Below are 24852 nucleotides of genomic sequence, written 5' to 3'. Positions count from 1 at the left end.
ACTGCAACTTGGTATCACATACCTAAGTGAATGTTAAAATGTTTATAACATTATACCTGAGATTGATGCTCCATTCTTCTTGAGGAAGTCATGGTATTTCTGGCAATTTCGCTTCCAATGCCCCTTCTTCTTGCAGTAAAAGCATTCACTTTCACTTGCAGCCTTGGGCTTTGGAGTCGTCTTAGGCTTCTTAGGAGCCTTGGAAACTTGCTTGCCCTTGCTCTTGGCACTAGCATTTTGCCCCTTCTTCTTGAACCCCTTTCCCTTTTGAATCATAAGAACTTCCTTCTTAGGTTCCTTAGGGATTTGTTTCTCAGCACTAACCAGCATTACATGCAATTGATTCATAGTCTTTGCAGTGGCAGTCATGTTAAAATTCATGATAAACTGGTTGAAACTTTCTGGTAGTGAATGGAGAATGATGTCTGTTGCCAAATCATCACTGTATGGGTGCCCAAGTTTTTCCATACTTTGAATTAGGCCGATCATTTTGAAAACATGGTCATGAACTGTGGCTCCCTTCTCCATCCTACACTCCAGAATCTCACGATGGAGCTCATACCTTTCAACTCTAGCTTGTTTCTTAAACAAAGCTTTGAGCTCTTGCATAATTGAGTAGGCATCCTGGTCCTCAAAACGCTTTTGAAGACTAGGCTCCATGGTAGCAATCATTAAGCAAGTGATAGGTATAGCTCTGTCATGAGCTTCCTTGTGCTTCTTGATCTCTGTCGCAGTTGGATTTTCTGGCAGAGGTCCTGGTAATGGGGTATCAATGATATCCTCTTTACCCTCAGATTTCAGAACAAGTCTTAGCATTCTTTCCCAAGTGGAAAAGTTCTCCCCTGTCAACCTATCCTTCTCAAGGAATGGTCGAAGGTTGTAAACGTTGTTGTCATTGTGGTTACGGCTACCCATCTATGTCAAAATAATGCAAAGTTTAATAATTATGTTTAATTTCAAATTAAAGTACCATAAACGCATTCATTTGGTAACTTTAAAACACTTTATTCAATAATTAATTGATCCCAATTGAATTTAAGTGATTCCAAGATCCTTTATTTGTGCAATGATTGACCGGACTTTGGCCCTACCATCAACCATTACATTTTCAAGGTGAGTAAAATCTTTACTGATTACAACTCTTGTAACTCTTGGTTGAATAATTAATCATCTCATGTTTAATTATTTCCCTTTGCTTCAAGGTTCTAAACTCTTTAGGTAACCTTGTTGAGCATAACCAATTAAAAGTGTCAAATTTGTTTTACCCCCACTCCCCTAAGATATAATATGACACCCATCTTTGGCATGACCCATCATAAATATCAAAGGTTTCATCGGGTTTTTAATTGGAAAAGCAATCTCAATATTACTGGGACCTAGATTTATTATGTTGTGATAATTTAGTGAACTCTAGCGCATCATCAATCAACATAAATAAAATCTAACATGCATAATCTACTAATGCAATAAAGCATGACATAGTATGGCCCCTTAGTCCTAAGAAAACTAGAAATGAAAAAGCTCCCACTTGAATCATCATGGATCTCCATCCACCTTGCTCCTTTGGGCCTTCACTTCATGGGCTTCTTTGGATTAACACTACTTAAATAACTATTATATTTACTTTAAATAAAAGTTACAAAAAATACTTAACGGTACGCAAACCGTATTTAGATTACAAAAATACATCACGATGCGCAGATCGTATTTAAGAATCTATGGGCCATACTAGTCTATATATAGCAACATAATAGCATATATTATAAAAGTGCCATATAATAAATCACTGAACATGCTTGTCTAAACTACAACATCGAATGATCATAATAAAGTCAACGCATTTCCTATAATATCTCATATTTTAATCATAACTAGATAATATCATATATTATTCATGACCGTTTATTAAATATCATATATTTAATTGAGTCATGAGATAGAAGCAAATCATATTTTAATCTAGAAAGATAAATCATATTTAATCTTTCATGATTATCCTAACAATTTTAGGAGATTCTATCCTAATTACTAGCCAATCAAATAATTTTAAAATCAATTATATCCTAATCTAATTATGGGATAATCACATTATTTAAATCAATTATTATCCTTTTGGAATATGCTCAGAATATCCTAGTCAATCTTATCCAAAATTAACCACTTTAATTAGAATAATTACCAATTTAACAACTTTAAATATGGATAATATCAAATATAACAACTTTTGAATATTTGATTTTATCCTAAAACAAAAGATTTTATCCAAATAAAACCAAATTTATCTTTTAAAATAAAAGATCATAATTTCAAAATATTCTATCTTATCCAAAATAAAACTGATTTTATCCCAAAATAATTCACAATTATCTTGAAATAATTTTTAAAATAAGATAATTTTTTTTTTTTGAAATACTGCAAGCCACCACCGCCGGCCACCGTGGTTGGCTAGCCGAGGCTAGCCACGGTGGCTGGTTGCCATCACAGCAGCCACTGCCGCAAGGCAGCAGCGGGTAGCTGCTCTGGCAGCCGTGGCAGCAGTCGTGCAACGCTTGCACGCTGCTGCCCACAGTCGCCCTTGACCGCCTGCCCTCCCTCCTTCCCTCTCGGACTGCCACCTGGTCGGCAGCCGCCGTGGCTGCGCCACCCAGCCGTGGTTGCCGACCAACTAAAAACAAATTTTTTTTTTGTGGTTTAATTTAATTAAAATAACATTTATTAAAATTAAATTAAATCAGTCCAAAAGATTAAAATTTTATCAACATTCAATCTTAAAATTAGGGTTCTTCATAAAATTAATCTCAATTTAATTCTAACTTTTAAAATTAAATTGATCATCATACATAAAACATTTTTATGCATAAATCAATCCGATTAAAATTATGAATCATAAAATAAATTGAATTAAATCAAAATCAAGCACAAAAATCATATTTTAGGGCTAGAATTTTCGAAAAATTCAAAATTTTTAGGGTTAGGGTGTTCGAAATTTTCGAACAATTAGGGCTAAAATTCGGTCTCTTCATGGCTATTTTGAGCATAATTAAATCATATTTAATTGATTCCAAAAGTTTAATCACATTAAATATAATAATTGAACCATAATTAAATTAATTTCTCCCTCTTAATTGATTATAAAATTAACGTGGACATCAAATAATCGTGTTATTATGATCTAGCGCGTTCATGCAAGAGGTTAACTGATACCACTGTAGGAGTTTATAGGTACTACGCAACGGAAAAACATGGATCATATTCAATCAAGTACCAATCCCAAGAATCACATGCATAACACACAAGACACATAATCATACCTTTGAAGCGTGAATTCCACGAAGCTATTCGACAGGCAAATCGGGGAGAGAATAGAGCCCCAAGTGTTGCTCCTCTACTTAGTCCACGAGATTCGAACGAGCCGTCCACCAATACTAGATTGGTCGAGTGATTGAGGAAAACCGCGATCACCACCTTTATGGACAACCGACCACCGCACGAACTACCATCACCGCGACACACCACCGGCGCCTAGGAGGAGGAGAGAGCCGTGTGAGAGAGAGGACTTTGAGAGGGTTGGGTTTCGTGTTTGCTAATTAGGGTTTGATCACACTGATCAATTAATTGCTTCCCATTCTGCAAACCTAGGCACCTAGTCTATTTATAATCTCATTATAATTAGACTAGGGCACGAAGCCCAAAACTCCCTTGTCCACTCCATATGGCCGGCCACCTAGAGTGATGAGGCCCATGTTGGGCCTCGTCCTCTAATGTTCGATCTAGCCCCTTTGTGTGACCTTATAGGATCCGTCCAATTGGGCTTTGGCCTATTTTACTAGTCCAAAGATCGTTAGTACCTCTAGCTATGGCAAAACGACGACCCAAAAGTACGAACTTAATTATCTCCATAATTTGATCCATTTATATATCTAGTAAGTGCACACGACGAAGACACTTTGGCTTGAAATTGTCACTAGTGAGGATTGAAATTCCAACCTCATGCCTCATGCTTAGAAGATGCTCCTCCTTTCAGTAGATAAAGTTATACCTAGATTTTAATACACTTTGGCTTCATTTGGTTAGACTTTTTCGTATGAACTAATATTGTCTAAAATTGTATTAATTGAACTTATTTAAGAGTAACCAACTCGTCAAGCTCACCGGAAGTCTGAAACCCTCATGAATTGTTGCAAAATTGCCTTAAAAACTAGAATTTTTCAATTAAATTAAACCTGAATTTACAATAGACAAAGATGCTAAGTTTGAGGTTTGAAGGAGTAGATTGGATTGCTTCTTCTTTCTACCCAATACCCATGGTCGATTTTTACCGAATGCAAAAACCAGCTCGGAAAATCGCCATGGTTGAGACTTGAGAGAAAAGTCAAGAAAAAGCCAAACCCAAATTACTCCCTCCATTTCTTTTATGTGTCCTATAGTGACATTTCACGCATGTCAATGCAAAATTTTGATAAATTATATCTTTAATCATCATCAACTTTTAATAATTTACTCATTGAAATGATTCAAGCAAGTACCCATAAGATTATTTAATTTCTTATGTATAACTATAATTCACAAACATTGGTCTAAGTATGTTTAATAAATAGTGCCAAAATTCCCAATGGAACACTTAAAAAAAAAACAGAGGGAGTACTTAGGAGAGGTCAGAAAAAAGTATTATGTTTGTAATATATATATATTGAAATTAATTTCACCATAGTTTATCTTAAAGCCTGCATTGTATATATAATAGTAAACCCAGACCATGAGTGATTTAAATAATTAAGATCTCTTTTTGGAATGAAATATCCTCTACAATTATTGCTGCTTACAAAAAAGAGACACTGCTCTTTCCAAAGGACAATTAAGTATCATAGTGATTCAGCCTTACTGTTACTGTAACAAATAAACAGGGTTCAGGTTGTACTTTAACCTCAAAATCTCAATGAAGTTGTTTCAACTGAAAGTTATTGTACATCTAACCTGGCAGAGATCTTCCAGTAGCTATCGTTTCCTTTTCGAGATTGTCAAATATTCAAGGAATTACTAAAATTTGGAAATCAAATGTCTTGCATGTCTCTACTAGAGGCAGCAAACGATAGCAGTGTTGTTTACTATACACACTTATTACTTGCAAAAAAAAAAAAAAAAAAAAAAAAAAAAAAAAGAAAAAAAAAAAAAAAACAAACAAACAAACTAGTACGAATACATTACCTCTCTTAAAGATTTTCCCATTTGACTTTTTTATTTTATTTATTTTTATTTATGATTTTCAAATTCAAATTACTTTTGAAACGATTGATATCAAGTCATATTATTACGGTAATATGGTTCAATTTAGCCATGGATAAGTATGCTAACCCAAAAAAAAAAAAAAAAAAAAAGACAAAGCATAGATGTAATAAAAGCCATCATATAAATGAAACATTGAAGTGAAATAGATTTTTTCTTTTTTTTTTTTTTTTAAATCACGTTAATGGGATTAAGTAAGAATGTTGGAAGAACAACGAAGATCAACAAGTTTTTCTCACAACTTCTCATTAAAAACCCTAACTATAAAGTAGTTTCATAATAATAATGTTAAATTGTTTCAAAAAAAAAAAAAAATAGAGTGCTATCTATATGTAATGCAACAAAAAAAACATATAAATTGAAGGATAGATCGATGATTTAAAAGGGGCAAAACGTATGTCCACCAAGACAAGGGAAATACATAATGAAGCATAATGTTTTTTCTTCAGGGGATTAAGGAAGCAGTGCACGCGTTACAACATCCAAGAATTGGAGACTAGTTGCAGCCATTGCAGAGAACGGAGAATTACCCGTATCCTTTTAGCTATTTTAGGTATACTTAACCTAATAGACTAGTCGAGTCACAATAAAAAACATGAGATGTAGAGATGAGAAAAAATAAAGATGAGAAGGTTAGAAATGCGTACAACAATAACTCCATAAACTTTTTCCAAGCATCTTTTGCATACTATGAATAAGAATACATTTCTTTTGTATTTAACCACCGTTTATGTCAACAACTGGGAGAAACGAGCTATATCTCTTCCTGATGGTATGGCAATTTTACCTACAAGAAATAGGAGGCTGGTAGCCGTGTAACCCTGCAAAAAATGTATACGCGATGAAAAATTGTCTATATCCTCACAAATCTGTGTATATGAGGTACACGTCTAATGACTCCTAGTCTTTATTTACTTTTTGAAATTAAGATATTTTCAACTGTCACTGCTTATAGAGACTTAACCAAACAAACAAGACTACAAAGTTACTGAGAGGCGGAATGCTCGATGATAATAGAGCTACACAGCTACTCTACAAGATTCCCCCACCGCTTCTTCCATCCGAGAGTACCAATCACCAATGCGTGTGTGCTCCACCATGTCCCTGCCAGATTGTAGGTTGCGTATAGGTCTCAGGACACCAAAAACAGCAAGATCAGCCAGATTAGGTTTTGAGCCACCTGTTACATTTACATCTTACATTAACCATACAATCATCTACAGCTGTAACTTCATTAGATCAAACGAGTAACAGGTGGGTACTTAATGCATACCAAGAAAAGGCCGACCCTTGAGGGCATCTACCCATGTTTCTGCAGATTGATACAGGGATTCACGTTCATCAGTTATATTATACTTCTTTTTCAATTTCTTGCCCACAAAATACATGGCTGTAGCACCAGCATATTTTGCTACCATCTTCTCCATGAAGCCAAAATTACCTGCACATTACACAAGAGTAAGCCCAAAGTTGTACAAATTGGAGGATGAAAGACCTCTTCCAGTCCCAACTCCCCCATGTACATGTCATCACTGTTACAATTATACTTGTTAAACATCATATTTAGTTCCATACAACAATAAGCTAGAGCAGGCTAACATTTGCAGTGTCAAAGACGGGTCAAGCGAGGAATTTTATGTGACAAAACTTGTCCCAAAGTCAATTAAGTTGTTTGATGGTCACTCATATCAGTGAACCTCTGACCACATACCAATTCCACAATGTTCCTACAACTCATATAAAATCTTAGGCTCAAATTGCATCATACTATTAAATAAGTAACTAGTGTAGCTAATCACCTATAAAATAATATTGGAGCAGTGTGCCTCCAAATTCATAGAAAAATATTCTTTCTTTACACAAGGGTGAGCTAAAAATTCAGGATCTCTTCGAGTGCTCCAATGGAATTAGAAAGATTGCCAGATCTTGGGAGACGAATGTACTATCAAAGTTTACATCAGTGCAGGTCCCTCTGAACTTGTATGCCATGATATTTTCTAATACTATCATCTGAAGAGTACTACTTCAAATTGCATCATAACATTTTTAATCTGGCAATTAAAAGAATTGATAATGGTCCTGATTGTGAATTTAAAGGCTTGGAAGTTGTAACTATCATCTATGTGACAATGGCGACAAAAAAGAGGAAAAGTATCCTAATGTCTGTGAAAAGTGAGAAATATGCAGCAGTACTGAAACTTTGAAACTGGATAACCATTAAAGCACTTACCATGGGTTGCGATGTAATCAAATGACTCGAGAGCCTCACCCGCTGATCGGTAGATATTTGGTGACAAGACATGCACCAAATGACTATCCACCCACCTATAGTCAGAGATGAATTTCAGTCAATGTGTATCTCAAAGCTAACACTTAAATTGCATAGTCATAGGAATAGTAAGTCAATTATTCTCAAGAGCTCTTGTAAATCAAAATCGATGCTAGTACAAATAAATTTTAAATGTCTGGAGTGAAGACTTCTTTTATGAGCTGAAAGCCTGCCTAAAATCACAACCACCAATTCACACCTAACACACAGGTGCAATGAGGCAACAACTTAAAGGATTAAGATATTGTATTCACCCCAGCCATTTCTTCTCTTCTTCAGTGCTTGTGCTAGAACCAGTGGATCCCTCCGGAAGAATTTTTTTGTAAAGTGATTGAATAATCTCTGCAACCACAAAGTTAAAAGAACATGATTCTTGACTAATGAATGGTAGTAGCTAGGGGTGAGCAAAAAATCAGGGTACCCTGAATCCAGTGGCGATTCCAGGAATTGCTCGTTATGGGTTCGGACTCTCCAAACTAATATAGCGATATCAAATGTCATAATTAAAATAAAATTTGCATTTGTTAATTCGGGTGTGCACAATACATGTCAATTACAACAACAACAAAAAAGTTAAAATAAATTACAATTGAACTCGACTTTATACGAATTTTGCAATTTTAACACACGTTCTTTCCAAAAATACTTTAAGTTTTTCATATCCAAGCTATAAAACACAATGATAGAATATATACGTAATAACATTCTACTTTCTACTTCACGAATTTTGAATTCACAGTTTCACAATTCACATCATTTATCCAATTACCAATTTACTCCAACTAATTATCAATTGTACAAATCCATCAGGCATTCACAACTTCAGTTATTGAATAATTAACAATATAAATAACAAAATTTGAGTTTAATTAACAATTTTTAAGTTTAATTAACAATTTTAAACTTTAAAAAAAAATAAAAGCTGAAAAAAAATAAAAAAAAAGTGCAAGGTTAGTGGGTTTCGAACCAAGACCTTTCCTCTGAAATGTAAAGTACTAATCAATAGCCTGCACATTCTCTCGTGTAAATAAATGCATGGTTTAATTTTTAACCCTTGTTTTGATTATTTTTCTGTAAAAAAAAATAAAGAAGTGCGGTTAGTGGGCTTCGAACCCATACCTTTCCTCTAGAAGGTAAAGCGCTAACCAGTAGTCCGCACATTGTCTAACATAAGTAATTGCATAGTTTAATATTTATCCCTTGTTTTGATTATTTTTGTAAAAAAAAAAAAACCTATTAGTTTTTTTCCGGATCCAGTATGGGTTCAGCTGAACCCACTTAACCCATACTGGAATCGCCACTGCCTGAATCAGAACCGGAACCTGTTAGGAACCGTAGGTTCGGAACCGGAACCGTAGCTAGGGGTGAGCAAAAAAACAAGAGGTTCCGGTTCCGGGTAGCAAACTGGATAACCTGTTGTAACAGGTTCCGGTTCAGGTTCTCAATTTTTTAGAACCGGAACTTGTAGGGTACCCTGTACCTGATAAAAGTATCACTTAATTTCAAATAATACACTAATTCTTACTCAATTTTTATATAATAAATATCAAAATTACAATTATAAAAATATATATATTAAATTTGTTAGACAACTACTATTAGTTTGTCTTATTTGCAAGTTGCAAACATTATAAATTAGTGACCAACCAGGTTTTTATTAATAAATCTGCGAAAAAGTTAGTGAGTATATTATAATACAGGGTACCCTGAATCGGAACTGGAACCTTTAGATTCCGGTTTCGGTTCCCAATTTCCAGGAACCAGTTCAACAGGTCTGATTCCGGTTCTCATTTTGAGGAACCTGTTGCAACAAGTTCCGGTTCCGGTTCCAGGAATTTTTACGGGGTGCCTTGTTATGCTCACCCCTAGTAGTAGCAACTATTAAGAAGATTTTAAAATATTCAGGATCACAAACCTGATGACTCAATCATCTGTTCACCGTCAACAGTCAGAATAGGCACCTTCTTGTAATCTGACCACTTAATCTCCTTCTTGCCGATGGGATTAACCTCCACAACTTTGTATGGAATGTTATAGTAATCGAGAAAAGCTGGGATTTAACAATTAAACATGGTAAACAAGATGATCAGTAGTATTAATATAATATCATCTTAAATTATATGTTATAGAGCAGTTCAAACACTAGCCCAGACAAAAACACAAGGGCCAAATGGCAATCTGGGTACCAGATATCTTCTCCCTTTCAAATTCAAGCAACTATCTGAACAATATGCACAGTTATTTGGGAAATGAAATTATATTAAAACCTAAAAGAATTATACGAAAGTTTACAAGACGTCCACAGTGGCAACAAAACACCAAATACCAACATTTACAACTGCAAACCAAAAAAAAAAAAACAAGAGCCAAGGTAATTTGCACTTTAACTTGGCATAATCCAGACTAAGAGAGAAAGTGCACTGGAAGATCCATAACTTGCTAGTAGTGTAAAGTATTTGGATAAAATTCTAATTTCAGTTCACATAAGTTACTCTGGATCGAACTTCACTAGATCATGATTGGATATTAGAAGTTAGGACATTATAACATCAACAACAAATATGCCTCAATGCCCAGATAGATGCTCCCTCTATAAGTGGGGTAATCAGCTAGATCATCACCTAACCCAACTTGCAAGTTGCAAGACCATCAGCTACTTCACAATAAACAATAAGCGCAACAAAATTAGTGAGCCTTTAAGTTGATTGACTCAATATAATCCTACGTCCAGTAAATTCCCTTGAATCTTTGGTGACAGTGTCTTTCTCATCAAATTACTATTCAGCTATCCTGAAATAATATGATTGTCGCTTTACTTTACACTTTGAAGCTAGAGGATGCACAAGAGGTCAGATGAAAGTAAGAGCTAATGTTCACCTTGTCAAGTCGTATCTTAAGCATTTTGAGAGTTTCAAGGACAAAAAAAAAAATCAAAAGCCAACCTAGGAGTAAAACTACTACAGTTTCCAGATAGCTACATTTGACAATGGAGATTACCACAGTCATTGTGCTTGTTTAGCAGGCCAACAGAAGCGTATCAGCAAGTCCAGTGAGCACCAAAGGCTCGTTATGTCTAGCCCCCAGCTGTGGAGGCCTTGCAGTTCTGCCTTTGAGTTTCCAGCAAGCTAGAATAAAAGCATCAACAAGGGCACAAGGCCAGTGAGAGCCATATGTTGGCTATTGGCTAGGCCGCAATTGAGGATACCTGCCCAAATGCCACTGATTCCCAACGTCAAATTGTCCATAATGGAGTCACATATGCTGCAATATTTAAAGTTATAAACAGCAGGGGTATAAGGCTTGGACGTTTAAGCTTAGATGACAGCTTTGATTTTAATCATATTGTGTCTCATGGCCATGGCCTATGAAACAAGTTTAAGCTACTATTCTGAGAATTGTAAGGAAAGCTCTGAAATAGAAATAATACATGGTTAAACCTTCCAAATTAAATTTTTTTATTTGCCAAGATGCCCTTGTTGCTTAAATACTGAACTGAGAACCTAATGGAAGCAAGTGCTATCCAGAATGTGGAAACTGAAGCTACTGCTGATTCCCAGCAGTTCCACAGGCACCAGCAATGCATAAAAAGGCTCAAATCGTAATGAGGAGATGAAGGTCCTGCTGTGCCTAGGGGTGCTTTGGTGCGCCTCTTTGAACTGAGGTGCCCAACATAAAGCAGTAAAAGAAATTTGCTTATGTCATGCGCCTCGACTAGAGCAAAAAAGGGGCTCTACCCTAATCGCCTAGCACCTCAGCGCCTAGGCACGCCTACACTGGGGACCAGTAAAGATTACCCCAGCCACAAGGCTAGGATAACACGCCAGGAAAGTAATTTCAGCAAAGCTATTGGGCACTGCAGTATTTGACTATTTGGGCAATAGAAGAAGCATTTGAGGTGCTTCCATTTGAGCCACAGGTTGCGTTATATGGAAGCACCAAGAAATATAAACGCAATAGTTTTCCAGAAATAGCTAGAACATGAGTAGTGCATGCTTGCCTGGTTAGCCTACAACCAAGAAAGTTATGCATGAAGACTGAAACCTCATGCACACAGAATGATAGGACTCAAGGAAGCCTAGGGGTGAATAAATATAAGTGAACATCTTTCCCTGAGCTTACCTAATTTAAAGATATGATGGAGAAAACATTTATCTCAATTTACGCAGTCATATTCACTCCATCCATCTCAAAATGATACACTTTTGATTTGTGATCTAAAGTCCAAAGTAACTTTTATCATCAATTCTCAAACAATATACTAATTTAAATGCAATAACACTGGCAAAATTTATCTTAACTATATTAGGAAAATGTTTTTAATATATAATATGAAAAATTGTCAAAAACTACCTTTTAAACCCCTTTTTTTTTTAGAAAAAAAACACCTTATAAAAATTTTCTTGTGAAAGCACACCTAAACCACTTTTTTTTTTTTTTTGCTAAGTAACACCTTAACCCGATTTCAGGTGTTTGACTTGGTTTTCCGGCGTTGACTTTGCACGTGTGGATCATGTGATCTCATAAAGCCACCTTTTTTTTCCCCTTTACCCTCACCGACAGCACCTCACCGCCACCACCACCTCACTGCCACCCACCAACACCAACTCACCACCAATTCACTACCACCTTCACCACCACCATCTCACCCAATAAATCTACTCCCATGAAAATTCCACCCTCGTTAATTCACCCCCATCTACCCAAATACCCCACCTCACCTCCTTCCTCCATTGAAGTTCAACATTATAAGCACATACATTAAAAAAGTTAAAAAATAAAAAATATCAATGACCACATTGGTGGGGATCCTAAACACATTGCCCCTTCGAAATTACAGCTAATTCCATCATAAACACATTGGTGGACATAAATCAGTCCCAAAATAGTAACCCTAATTTCCAATTACAAACGCTAATTTATGAAAATCTGAAAACCCAACAAAATTAAAAAGCAATTCATTAAATAAAACAAGTTACTAGCCTTGAAATTAGGTTAATTACAGCAATTGGTACTCAACAATGGAGGTTCCTTTTTCAATGGAGAGTAATTGAGGCTTGGTTGAAAGAAGAGAGGAGAGAGAAAGTTGAATTGGAAAGAGGGGGTTCAATTAGAGGTAAAAAAAAGAGGGGGGAAAATAAGAAAGGGGGGACTTGCCGCAACACGTGCAGGTCAATGCCAAAAAAAAAGTGTTACAAAAAAAAAAAGGTGGTTTTGGTGAGCTTTCAAGAGAACATTTATAAGGCTTTTTTTAATTAAAAATAAAAAGTGTTATAAAAGGTGGTATAATAACGTTGTTTTTTTTAAAAAAAAAAAAAAATGGTCAAGGTTATTAAATGACACTAGTGTTATTAAATATTGAAAAAAGTGATAGTAGATCGAGAGGAAAAATAGCACGAAAAAGTGTTACGAAATACAGAATTTGAATAGTTTTGATTTGGGAGGTAGAAAAGTAAGGTAAGAGAGGAAACATTTAAACCATAGTAATTTATTTGAAAAGGAGCAACAAAAGAAACATCCAATTTGTTAGGGAAAGTTTGATTTGGGATGGATGGGAAATTTAAATTAGAGGGTGTCTATGCTAAATTTGTCAAGTGGGACTGAATAGCAAAATCTAGGATACGGATCAACTAAATAAAACCTTAAATAAAAGCAATAATGAAACAAATAAACGACACAGGGAATTGGTGACGCGAACAACCCAAAGAACGTAAAAACCGCAGGTAGAATGAGGATCTACCAAACTTTCACTATGTAAAACGAATGATCGGAATAAATACAATGTAATGTAAGTATGAATAGCGACATTGCAATGTGTACTTCTAATAATCCTACTTGCTCCTTATATAGGCTTCAATTAGGGCTAGATATAGACGTTGAAAGATGATAAGATCAACCAACTTTACTAACGGCAACTAATCCCTTTCTTCCTTATCTTTCTGGCACACCATGGGTAGACCAAGTCTATGCTCCTATCATTTCCTTAGACTTAAGAAATCTGTTATACTCTCTGCCACTTCACATGCTATTTGTCCGAGTACTCTTACATTCGTCGTTGACTTTAACAATACGAATTTACCCATAACAGAGGGACTAATTCTATTTTAAGGTTTCCTTAGGGCTTAATTACTAGCTTAAATGTAGCCATAATGAAATATAACTCCTTTGGTGAATGAAAATTTGCTAAAACTATCTATGAAATATATTGCCTCAATTGGTTAATTTCGAGATGATGTATAAAAAAGCTCAATGCAAATTAAAGCGATAAAGGTCCTGATCCGGCTAGGCACGACTTGGGTGCGCCTCTTTGAATTGGGGCACATAATATAAACAACTAAAAATTTCACCCAAGGTGCTCTTCTTTGAATGCACCTTGCCTAGAGCAAAAAAAGCTCTCTTTTATACCGTGTTTTGAGCTATGTGGCAATTATCCACCCTTGACTCTTAGTAATTGAACCCTCTTTTGATCTTATGTAGTATACATCTCAACGATACTTAGCTTCTAAGGCTATCAACCATTCAACCCAATCTACGTGCTTACTTATATAAGGATGAATGTCCACAAGCCGAGAGGCTTTGAACCGATCACATTAATTCATAACCAATTGATTCAAGCTATCAATTGACTCATTGCTTGAGAGTAGGAAAATTAGCTTGTTATAGGGAAACTGCTTCCTCTTATATCCCCCTCAAACTTCCCTACGGAGGAGTCCGTAAACATTATCCTTACAATAGTTGCCAGCCACCACCCCTCCATATTTTGGAGTATTTGTCCCTAACTCATAAGCTGGTCTAGGAGAGTGCTTAGGCTCCAAGTCCATAGCATGGCTCAAGTGAAACGATGATGAATTAACCTCGATAGGGAATATAGTGAACCTAATTAAACCCAAAACTTTTCCTCATGCCTATGATAGCCCCCCGCAATTCAGATCATGACATCCATTACCCTTAAACCCCATATAAATGGGTCATTCTCATAATTATTGATTTTAAAAATACAAATTCTAAACCCCCTTTCTAAAAAGTATGTCTTCCAAAAGTGTTGGAGGAGCATTGTTGACATCACCTTACTGTGGCAATAACCCTTTTTTTTCCTGCTTAGTTCCAGCTAGAAGGCCTAGAACTTGAAGGGCATCAAAAACTAACTTGAAATATATCAACTCTCTCATTTGGATCAAATGGTATTATATTGTCTTCCATTATGTCATCCATTAAAAAAACATAAATTGCAAATAGCATAAGGCAGGACACATCCCCTAGGACTGCACTAGTTAGAGTATCCATCAATGATTCTCTCTTACGGGTCAAATGGCATCTACTGTTTTCTTTTTCTTAATGTCACCCATTAGAATAAGGAAAATTTGTAAATTACCACCCAAATAGCATACCTATCTAAAATTACCACCATTAACAATATTTTTTTTTTTAATTTTACCACCCATTAAATTAAAAACACATTTATTTTCCCACCTTTTTCAAAAATCCGGTGGCTTTTCTATCAGTGGGCCCTACCTAATGGCTACTAACGGCTATATTAAGCCTTTTTACTGTTTTTCCCCCGATTTTTTCTTTAAAACAGCTCCCGGGTATGATTCCTTTTTTTCTTAAATAAATTAGAGTTCTTCGCCCATTACAATTAGGGTAAATTGGTGGATTTGTGAATTAGGGTCTTAGGGACAAATTAATTTGGGGTTTTCCACAATTAGGATTTTTGGGACTAATTAATTGGGGGTTTTCCACAATTAAGGTTCTTGGGACAAAATAATTGGGGGTTTACCACAATTAGGCGTGGTTGAACACTTGACAGAGAATTTATGAAGAAAGAGGGAGAAGATTGATGATTTTTTAGCAATTTATTGAAGAAATTGAATGAGAGAAGGGTTTAGTTGAGTGCAATAGAATAGTGAAAGGGTAAAATCGAGAGAAAAGAAGGAAAAAAAGGAGGAAAATAAGTTAGACAGGGCCTGCTGATGGAAAAGCCACCAGATTTTTGAAAAAGGTGGAAAATAAATGCGCTTTTAATTTAATGGGTGGTGAAATAAAAAAAAATAATAGTAACTTGGGCACAAATTTTCCTTAGAATAAATCACAAATAACATAGAGCAAGACACATCTCCTTGGATTGTATTTCGTATTAGTTAGCTATCTTGCAATCCATGATGGGTTACATAAAAGCAAAGATTCCATTATTTATATCCTCATACAAGAAGGATAATGCTCTTCATCCCCGTGTGTTGCACAATCTTATAGCTCAAGTGTAACGAATTTAAACTCTTCCAAATTAGACTTAACTCATCCACACATATCACTAAAACCGCAAAGGAAAAGAGTTTCAGCTCCTCTGCTCACATTTTAAATTTTTAATAACTTAGGCACGAGCAAGAGATCCCCTTAGACCCCTAGCACCTCCAAAGTGTCTCTCAAGGCAATCAACATATTCTAATCAATATAACAAAGAAAAGTGACCCATACCCAACAACAAAAGCACAAGACTAAACCATTAATATAGATTATAGAATCTATGGCACAACTTAATCCCTATCTATAATAGAAAATGTTTCCGAAAGTATCAAATGCCAATATTCTTCTTTGTGACTGTAACCACAACTTAATTTCATTCAAACAATACGTCGAACATTTGGTGAGCACAACCAAAAACCATAATTTCTCCCATGACTAAACAAAAAAAAATAACACCCAGAAACACAAATAAATTCCACATTGATCTGAATACATAAATCTAAGTTCCAACATTGGAAAACGATCCCAACCACACAAAGACAAGCAAAAAAATTAGCAGAAAATGCTGAAAAATTGCAGAAATATAATACCTTTAACCTTGTTGCAAAAAGGGCAAGCTTCATACTGGTAAAGAACAACGTCCTTAAAAACTTGAGACTGAAGGGGTTCCTTAGCATGAGCCTCTTGAGTTAAAGTAGTCGCAGCAGCAACAGAGAAGAACATAGTTCCGGCGATGCCATTAGAAGGGAGAGAATGAGATGCCGGAGAATTCGATCCAAAGTGACGGCTAAACCTCCCGGAAAACCAGTGAGAGGAGGCGGAGCTGCTGAAGGGAGCCGCTTGCTGAAGGGATCGGGTCTGGGAGAGTGATGCTGCGGCTGTTGCGGCGGTGACGCGCCGGAGTGCGGCGAGGCTGGTGATTCTGTTCATCTTATTTTGGGGCAATGAGGAGATTTGAAGGTGGGGTGATGGTAGAAGAAGCTCGGCGAGAGAGATTTAACGGCGATGAAGAATGACGAAGAATGGAGAAGAAAGAAAGAGTGGGGGAAATGTCTTTTGAAGAAGGGCTCTAAACTTGGCTACGTCGTGTTTTTTGACATAGGTCGGTGTAACTAATCTAACCATAGCGATGGCCCAATGGGCATGAGTTCATGAATAATGAGTAGCATGAGTTGATATGTACGCGAGGTGATAATCAGGTCATTTACATTGATATCATTGTGAATGGAATGGTGCAACATATGTGTAGTTGATGGTTAATCGATTTGATTACTTATTTCAATTTTAATCTTTTTTTTTAATCAAACTTGTCCTTTATCCACATCAGGTACCAGGGATTTAATAGGGGTGGAAGGATAAGGGAATCTTCACCCCTAATTACCTCTCTAGTAGGGATTTATCCCACAACCACATAGTTGTGAGATGACAATCTTACCACCATATCAAGTAATACTTTGTGAGAACATTTTCCTTATATGAGAATACATTCATGTGTGAGAACAGATCTAGCCCATTATATTAACTTAAATTTGACGGCTATCATTTCTCATGTGCCATAATATGGCATGAATGTAATTAAACTAAAGTTGGTTAATCCCAGACACTCCTAAAACATCCTACACCTTTTAAAAATCAGTTAAATCAATTAACAACTCTCACAACGCAGAAACCAACACAACACACCAGATTCTAACCTCATCAACCCAACCACCAAGGTTGTTACACTAAGGGGGTGTTGGTGGTCGATTGTCGTTGCACTAGTTGTTATTGTTAGAGTGTGAGGGTTATCGATTATGATGCAACTCATGCAAGGGATTGCTCAAAGGTTATTGGTTTTTTTTTTTATTTAAAGTAGATAGCCTAAAGGTGGTATTAGGATAATTAGAATGTTGTTTCCTCTAAAAAAAAAAATTTAAAAAATAAAGACAATCATAATGTTGTTTTATATCCGTTCAAAAAAAAATGTTGTTTTATATTTATGGAAGCCAGGCCAAATATTGTACTACCTCCGCTTCACATTACTCGCAACAATTTCCTAAAACGGTCGCTTCACATTACTCGCAACAAAGTGATTTCTTTCCTTTTTTAGTAAGTTTTTTTGTATAATTTTACAAAATTACCCTTACTTTTTTTTAAACACCCTAATTAAAAACCTGATTTTATCTTATTAACTTAAACTCTAACATTAATTAACTTAACTAAATCCACAAAATCAATCCTCTTCCATCTGAATTATCTATCATCCCAATTCCCAGCTACCTTCTTCCTTCAACCACCTTCATCATCCTTCATCTTCTTCCTAATCTCCATTATTTTTCACTCTCTTCCTTCATCATCAAATTTCATCTTCTTCCTCATTCCCATTATTTTTCTCTCTCCTCCTCCAACTCTATTCTCAAGGTTTTTGAGGGTTTGTGTGTTCAAGGGTTTGCTAGCTGCTGGTGGTGGTCGTGAGTGGTTTCAATGGGTTTGTGTGTTCAAAGGTTCGTGGTTTTGTGGGTTCAAGGGTTCGTGGTTTCTCTGGGTTGGTGGTGGTGGTGGTGGGTTAGTGGGTTCAAGGGTTTTGTGGTTTTGTGGGTTGGTGGTGGTCATGAGTGGGTTGGTGGGTTCAAGGGTTTGTGGTTTCGTGGGTTGGTGGTGGTCGTGAGTGGTTTCTCTGGGTTGGTGGTGGTGGTGGTGGTGGGTTGGTGGGTTCAAGGGTCTTTATGGTTTTGTGGGTTTTAATTTCCAGATCCGTGGGATTGGTGGTGATGTTAGTGGTGGTGGTTTTCGTGGGTCGGTGGTGGTGGTGTAGTGGTTTCGGTGGTGGTGGTCATGAGTGGTTTCGGTGTTGTTGGTGACTTGGTGGTGGTGGCAGTGCTGGTGGCAGTGTTGGTGGTGGTGGAGGGTTAATGTAACAGCCTAGAAATTCCTTTCCTTTAAATACCCACTTTACTCTTTAAAATACGATTTAGGAATATCTAAGACATTACCGCCACCGTGAAAATGGCTAAGGCAACTATCAAAGATACACAGCGGAAGACTTAAAATTAAAAACCGTTTAAACAAGTCAACTCAAAAGTCCACCAAACGAAAGTAGAGTTTAAAACCGAAACAAACAAGGTCAAATAAAATCAAACTACAACTTAGAACCATTAAAGGCCCTTATTCAAAACCGTTCCAAAACCAAACCTTTGCGTTAGTCCACACAGAATACGTCATAAATAAATAAAGCATAAAACACATCGTAAACTAATGGAAACTAGCATGATTCACTCTTCACTCATGCCCCGTCATGAATATGCTTCAATACCTGAAAAGTTTATCTCTACTTGTTCCCACTACTCTCCATTATAAATGGGTCATCATAGGGCCAAGATAAAGACATGGCCAAACACACACAATCAGCAAAGCTGAGTACATAAGCGTAATTAAACACACTAACATGCTTTCACATATCAACACACACTTACCTCAATGCACCTGTTTACAAGCACACACAAAAATCAACAAGACACTTTAACTAGACACTAAATAATTCGTTTAGCGTTGATTATGCATCGAACGGGTTTCCAACTATACCTCCCCCAAATAAATTGAGGTTAACTGACACGGGAGCTAACCGTGTCAGCGACAAAACCACTCAAAGGTGGCGGAATTCCTGCGCATAATAATAAATAAAAAGGAATGTACAGTGTCCTGTACTCCATTAGAAGTTATGGTTAAATATAAAACCCCATAACTCCCCCATTGTTCATACTCAAGGTATATACGTTCCAAGAGTTTTGGTGCGTAATCTCTTTCACTTTACGTTATTTACATGTTATTGGACTTGGTGATGACTCTCAAAGCATAATAAATCAATCAACAATAATTATTCAATCAACCAAACATACCAATTTAGTTCTTGAATAATTAGTGTCCACATATTATTTAATGTTGAACCCTTTTTAATTCTAGCTCAGTGTCAAAGGCACTTTAAACGCATAAAGCGCCAAAAATCCTATCCCTCGGTGTTAAAAACACCTTAAGTGCACAAAGGCACCAACATACAATTTATCCCTTGTGTACATAGACACTTATATAGTTCCTTCCTCATGCTTAAAGCATCAATAAAAATTATTTGAACCATAATAAAATTCCTTTTCAATATTCCAAACATAATTAGACATGTAGTTTAATTAATCATGCATTCTAACATGCCTTAAATAAAAGTGTGGTTCAAACACAACATGCCCAAAATATAATTTCCAATCCATAAACCATCACAAATAATTCATGCTTCACAATTCAATCACCAACACCATTAATTCACAATTCCATACATAAGCCTTAGCATGATACTACTTGTAATTAATTGAAATCAAGCCTAGCATGATTCTACATCATCAAAATATGCTAAGTACGCGAACGTACCTTGAGTACAATCTTAAAATTGCCATGACTAGTAGAAATTGTTTACTTCGAAGTCTCCTACACATTAAAATCATAATAAAGTATTAAAATCCACTCAAAACAAATTTCCAGCAATATATACTATTTTAAAACCCCTCATAATTTAATTAAAGTAAGCTGAAATTATATTTAAAACACCATAATTAAGTCCCAATTAATGGGTAATTAAAATTCCTTCGAGAAACATAATATTAAGTGTTCTACATAAAATTCCAGCACTTTATTTTAATTAAAACTTGCTGTAATTATGCCTTAAAACACTTGAAACAAAGATCTAAACCAATATACATCATAATCCTTCAATAACTCATAAATCAAGAACCTAGGGTATAAAAAATTGGGGCTTTTTAATTAAAAACCAAATCTGAAAATTAATCAACATCATTATAATAATCACACATCAAAATTAAATCCCAAAACTCTTAATTTACAATTAGATTAAAGCATAGATTAAATTTGAGCAAGAAAGATTTGATTTTTAAGGTTTTTTTTTTCGAAAACCAAGACTGTTGACAGCAGGCCGGCGCCACTGATGGCTGCTGCCAGCACTGGTGGTCGCCGCTGCTGCCGGCTGGGTGGCTGGTGGTCGGCGGCCCACTGGTGGTGGTGGTTGCCGGTGGTGGTGGTGCGAAAACAAAAGGGGAAGGGGAAGGAGAAAGAAAAAGAAAAAGAAAGAAGAAAAATAAGGAGAAAAGGGAGAGAAATTTACCTTGGGTTTTCCCCACTCTGGGCAAAGTTGATTTGCCTCATAAGAGGGATATTTATACCCCTTCTCTACCACCCTTTTACCCTAAACTTTCCTCCTTTAGTTTTTCCTAATCCCTTCCCTACTAAAACTTGTTAAAATAATAATTTCCTAAAATAAAACCCCAACTTTTATAAAATAAATAATTAAACAAACTTTCCTTTAGTAAAAATATTTCCAAACTTACATAGGATAAATAATTAAAACACCATAATTAAAATATTAAAATTGTTTAAATACCTTTATAAAATACATATTTTAAATAAAATACGTACAAAATTTGGGGTATTACAGTTAATTATTTTAATTATTGTTAAATTTGTTTTTTCTTTTTTTTGGGGGTTGGATTAATAGTTAAGTAAATGCCCTTATTTTTCAATAACTACACTTAAGATCTTTTGCCTCGGCCTCCGCAAACTTGTACTTTGTTGCGAGTAATGTGAAGCGGAGGTAGTATTATATATATATATATATATATATATATATATATATATATATATATATATATATATATATACTTTAGTATTTAAAAACACAAACCATAAATTTTTCATATGACACATGGCATCACAATTCACAAGTCACTCATCACCCCATATGCCACATATCATTTCCCTTAATATTTATGTTGAAGTCTTTATACATTATACAACTTGCAAATTCAAGTAAGAAAATGAAGTGTTTCATTTCCACCATAATAAAATAATATTTAAATTAATACACATTACATAAACATATACATTATAATAAAAATTGTCTTTTCAACTCCTAGACTTTAAATATAATTTAAAATAATATGCCATTTTATATCCCACAATCTTCACGTGTATATATCTAATAACCAAATTCCTTTCATCTTCTTTCACGGTTCTACCCTCTTTTTTTTTTTCCTTTTAAGTTTTAGAAATATAACAATCTTCCTATATATGAAAATAATTAACCCAAGTAACAACCTGTGCATTGAATGGGCCAAAAAACTAGTTGTTGTTAATTTATGTTACTTTTTCTAATGGTAATTTAATCAAGTTTTCCTAAAATTTTTATCAGAAACTAACGAATAAGATAGTGTAAATGTATAATCAAATAAAAAAAAGTAGAAGTAAAAAAAAGTATTATTTTTTCTTAATATTTATGTAAATAGTAGATAGTTACAAAAATAGAGATCAAGATGAGATCTCTTTTTATTGGAAGATCAAGATATCTATTATCTTAAGATCAATATTGCAAAAAATTTTGTTGCCTTATATATACTTTTTTTTTTTTTTTTTTTATTTATAAGGATTATGTATAAGAAGATAAAAGAGGAAAAAACAAATGAAATATTTATGTTCATTAATCACACCAAATTACGCGTGATTTTGTCATGTATTCAAATTAATATCAAATAAAAAAACTATATTAAATGCTTATTTGTAGTCTTAAGGACTACTTATAACTTTTACCTTTTTTTATTTGGAAGAATAGTTCACAATACATTATTAGAGCGGATCAAAGTGAGCTCGGGCCGAATTTGGGCGGGTTTTGGGTAGATTTTTGCGGTCCGACCCAATTTCAAAAATGTTTTAGCGAGCTTGGTAATGCATTTTTATGCAACTTTAGTTTTTTTGACTCGACCCTAAATGCCCGCACGACCGGGCTACTTTGAATGAGTTTGGACACGTGAATTCCGACTCGAATCTTAGCCTAACTCGAGGAATGGACTAATGTTTAGGACTTAGCCCGTCTAACCCGACCAATTGTCTATAATTCATGGATTTTATGGAACAAAAAATAGAAATTATTATTTTTTTGGATGCAACCTGGCCTAAACCCGACCAATAATCACCTCTACACTACATCTAAAATTCTAAACAAACTGTAGTAATTTCTATTTTTTTTTGTTCCACACTATCCATGAAATAGTTTAGGTCCCGTGCCATGCACGATAACAATAATTTTTGAAAATTAATATCAACTTTTCTATATAACTGGTTATTTTACAAAAATGAAAAAAAACCTAAAAAAATAAAAATATACACACTACTTTGATGTGAATTCTAATCAATAAATAAACAGTTATTTTATTAGAGAAAAAATATGAATACTTTTTCTAAGTAAATTAAAATGAACGTTTTCCCTGTAAATTGCTTGATTTAAAATTAGTTCCCGGTTTACATTGGTTTTAAAACTAATTTCCTAAATATTGTCCACGTAGATATGTTAACTAGCCTTGCCTTCTTCTTCTTCTTTTTTATTTTTTTTATTTATTTTTTTATTATTATTATTATTTTTTTTTATCCTAGTTCAACTGAGAACCGCAATCAATAAGGGGTATTATTGTTTATAATCGCTATAAGAGATCGCAGTTTTATTAGCAATGGAAGCCATTGATATTGTTTGCGATTTCTGCATGTACTCCGTCCCACTATGCCCACTAATATGAACGTATTTCCAAGTCCCAACCCACTAATGCTTATTATGTTAGCTTGCAAACAGAAAAAGGCATACAATACATCTTGATAATGCTCCAAGTACACTAAATACCATATAAACTTTAATCATTCAAAAATCTAATCCTAATTTCCCTAAGCAAACTTAATTACTCAAAATAAAAAATTCAAGTCAAAATGCTCCAAGTACACCAAATAAAATAGTAAACAATTATTGAAGGTCGGAAAAGACGATAGGAAAGAATCCAGGCAACACGCAACGTGCTTACAATGGTGAGAAGCTGGTGGTCACCGTGAAACGCTGTGTAGGAAAGGACAATGGGTTAATGGTGGTCGATTTTTTTTAACGCTACTCTAATTTTTTTTTCCTATTTTTATAAAAAAAGTATTACTACTGTTGTTGAATGTCGATAGAGTGAAATGAAGCGGAAAAGAAGAATTTGCTTGTAATAATTAAAAGCATAAGAACCGCTATTAGTGATAGGGGTTTTACTGCTTTAACAAATTAAAAATAAAATAAAATAAAATGATATCCGATCCTAGTTGGACAATACTTTGGGAATTACTTTCTAAACCGAAGCAAACAGAAAATAAATTTTAATTTAAGCAATATTGATGGAAATCATTCAAATTAAAATATGTCGCATATTATGTCAATATTTTTTTATTATAGTCATAAATGTTTGTGTGGATTGTGGAATGATATATACTCCCTCCGTCCCCGAAAGAACGACCCATTTGGGTTAATTACGCGGGTATTAAGAAAGTTATATAAAAAGAAGAAAAAGTATATTGAAAATATAAATTTACATGGGGTTTGTAAAAAATAAAGAGAAAAGTAATAAAATTACATGGAAAATCAAATTTATATATGGGGAAACTAATTTTTCATAAATATTGTTGCAAATTGGTGGGTGTTTTAATGCAAATAGGTCATTTTTTTTGGGACTAAAATTAGGCCAAATGGGTCATTCTTTCGGGAATGGAGGGAGTACTATAATTGATTTTTTTTTTTTCAAAAATTAAAAAAATTCTAAAAAAAACACCAGAAAATGACATGTGTCATTATTGGTATATCTTTTACTAATCGATGATTGATTATGGACAAAACATAAGGCAACAATATATTGGCCAAGATCCAACAGATTTAGGTCAGACCCAGACTCAACAATAATAAGGCCCAACCCAAATCTTTCCAAGCTACACAAATATTAAATTAACAAAAATAAAATAAAAACATGCAATTACAACATTAGACATCAACCTTTACACGCTACCAGAACAAAGAACCGAAAATAAAATCAAAGATGAAGGGCAAAACAGACAAATCCTCAGAAAAGAACGCGTAAACACCTAAAAGTCTCAAAGTTGGGCTATAAATAAGGGTTCCTCTC

The 24852-nt window shown here is 34.8% G+C and overlaps 1 protein-coding gene across 1 annotated transcript; it reads right to left on the bottom strand.

Moving 5' to 3' along the window:
* Positions 1-5908: 5908 nt before the first annotated feature.
* On the bottom strand, positions 5909-16962 carry LOC110720584 (prostaglandin E synthase 2-like). The gene is made up of 6 exons (XM_021899626.1): positions 16441-16962; positions 9528-9662; positions 7867-7954; positions 7514-7608; positions 6557-6724; positions 5909-6463 (listed from the first exon to the last, which is right to left on the bottom strand). Exons 1-6 carry the CDS (start codon positions 16778-16780, stop codon positions 6303-6305), a joined length of 987 nt encoding a protein of 328 aa, XP_021755318.1. The 5' UTR covers positions 16781-16962; the 3' UTR covers positions 5909-6302.
* Positions 16963-24852: the final 7890 nt, after the last annotated feature.

The sequence above is a fragment of the Chenopodium quinoa genome, unplaced genomic scaffold (genome assembly GCF_001683475.1).
Source record: "Chenopodium quinoa cultivar QQ74 unplaced genomic scaffold, ASM168347v1, whole genome shotgun sequence".
NCBI classification, from domain to species: Eukaryota; Viridiplantae; Streptophyta; class Magnoliopsida; order Caryophyllales; family Amaranthaceae; genus Chenopodium; species Chenopodium quinoa.
The sequence above is the reverse complement of the archived record's forward strand: the minus strand, read 5'-3'. Positions and strand labels throughout refer to the sequence as shown.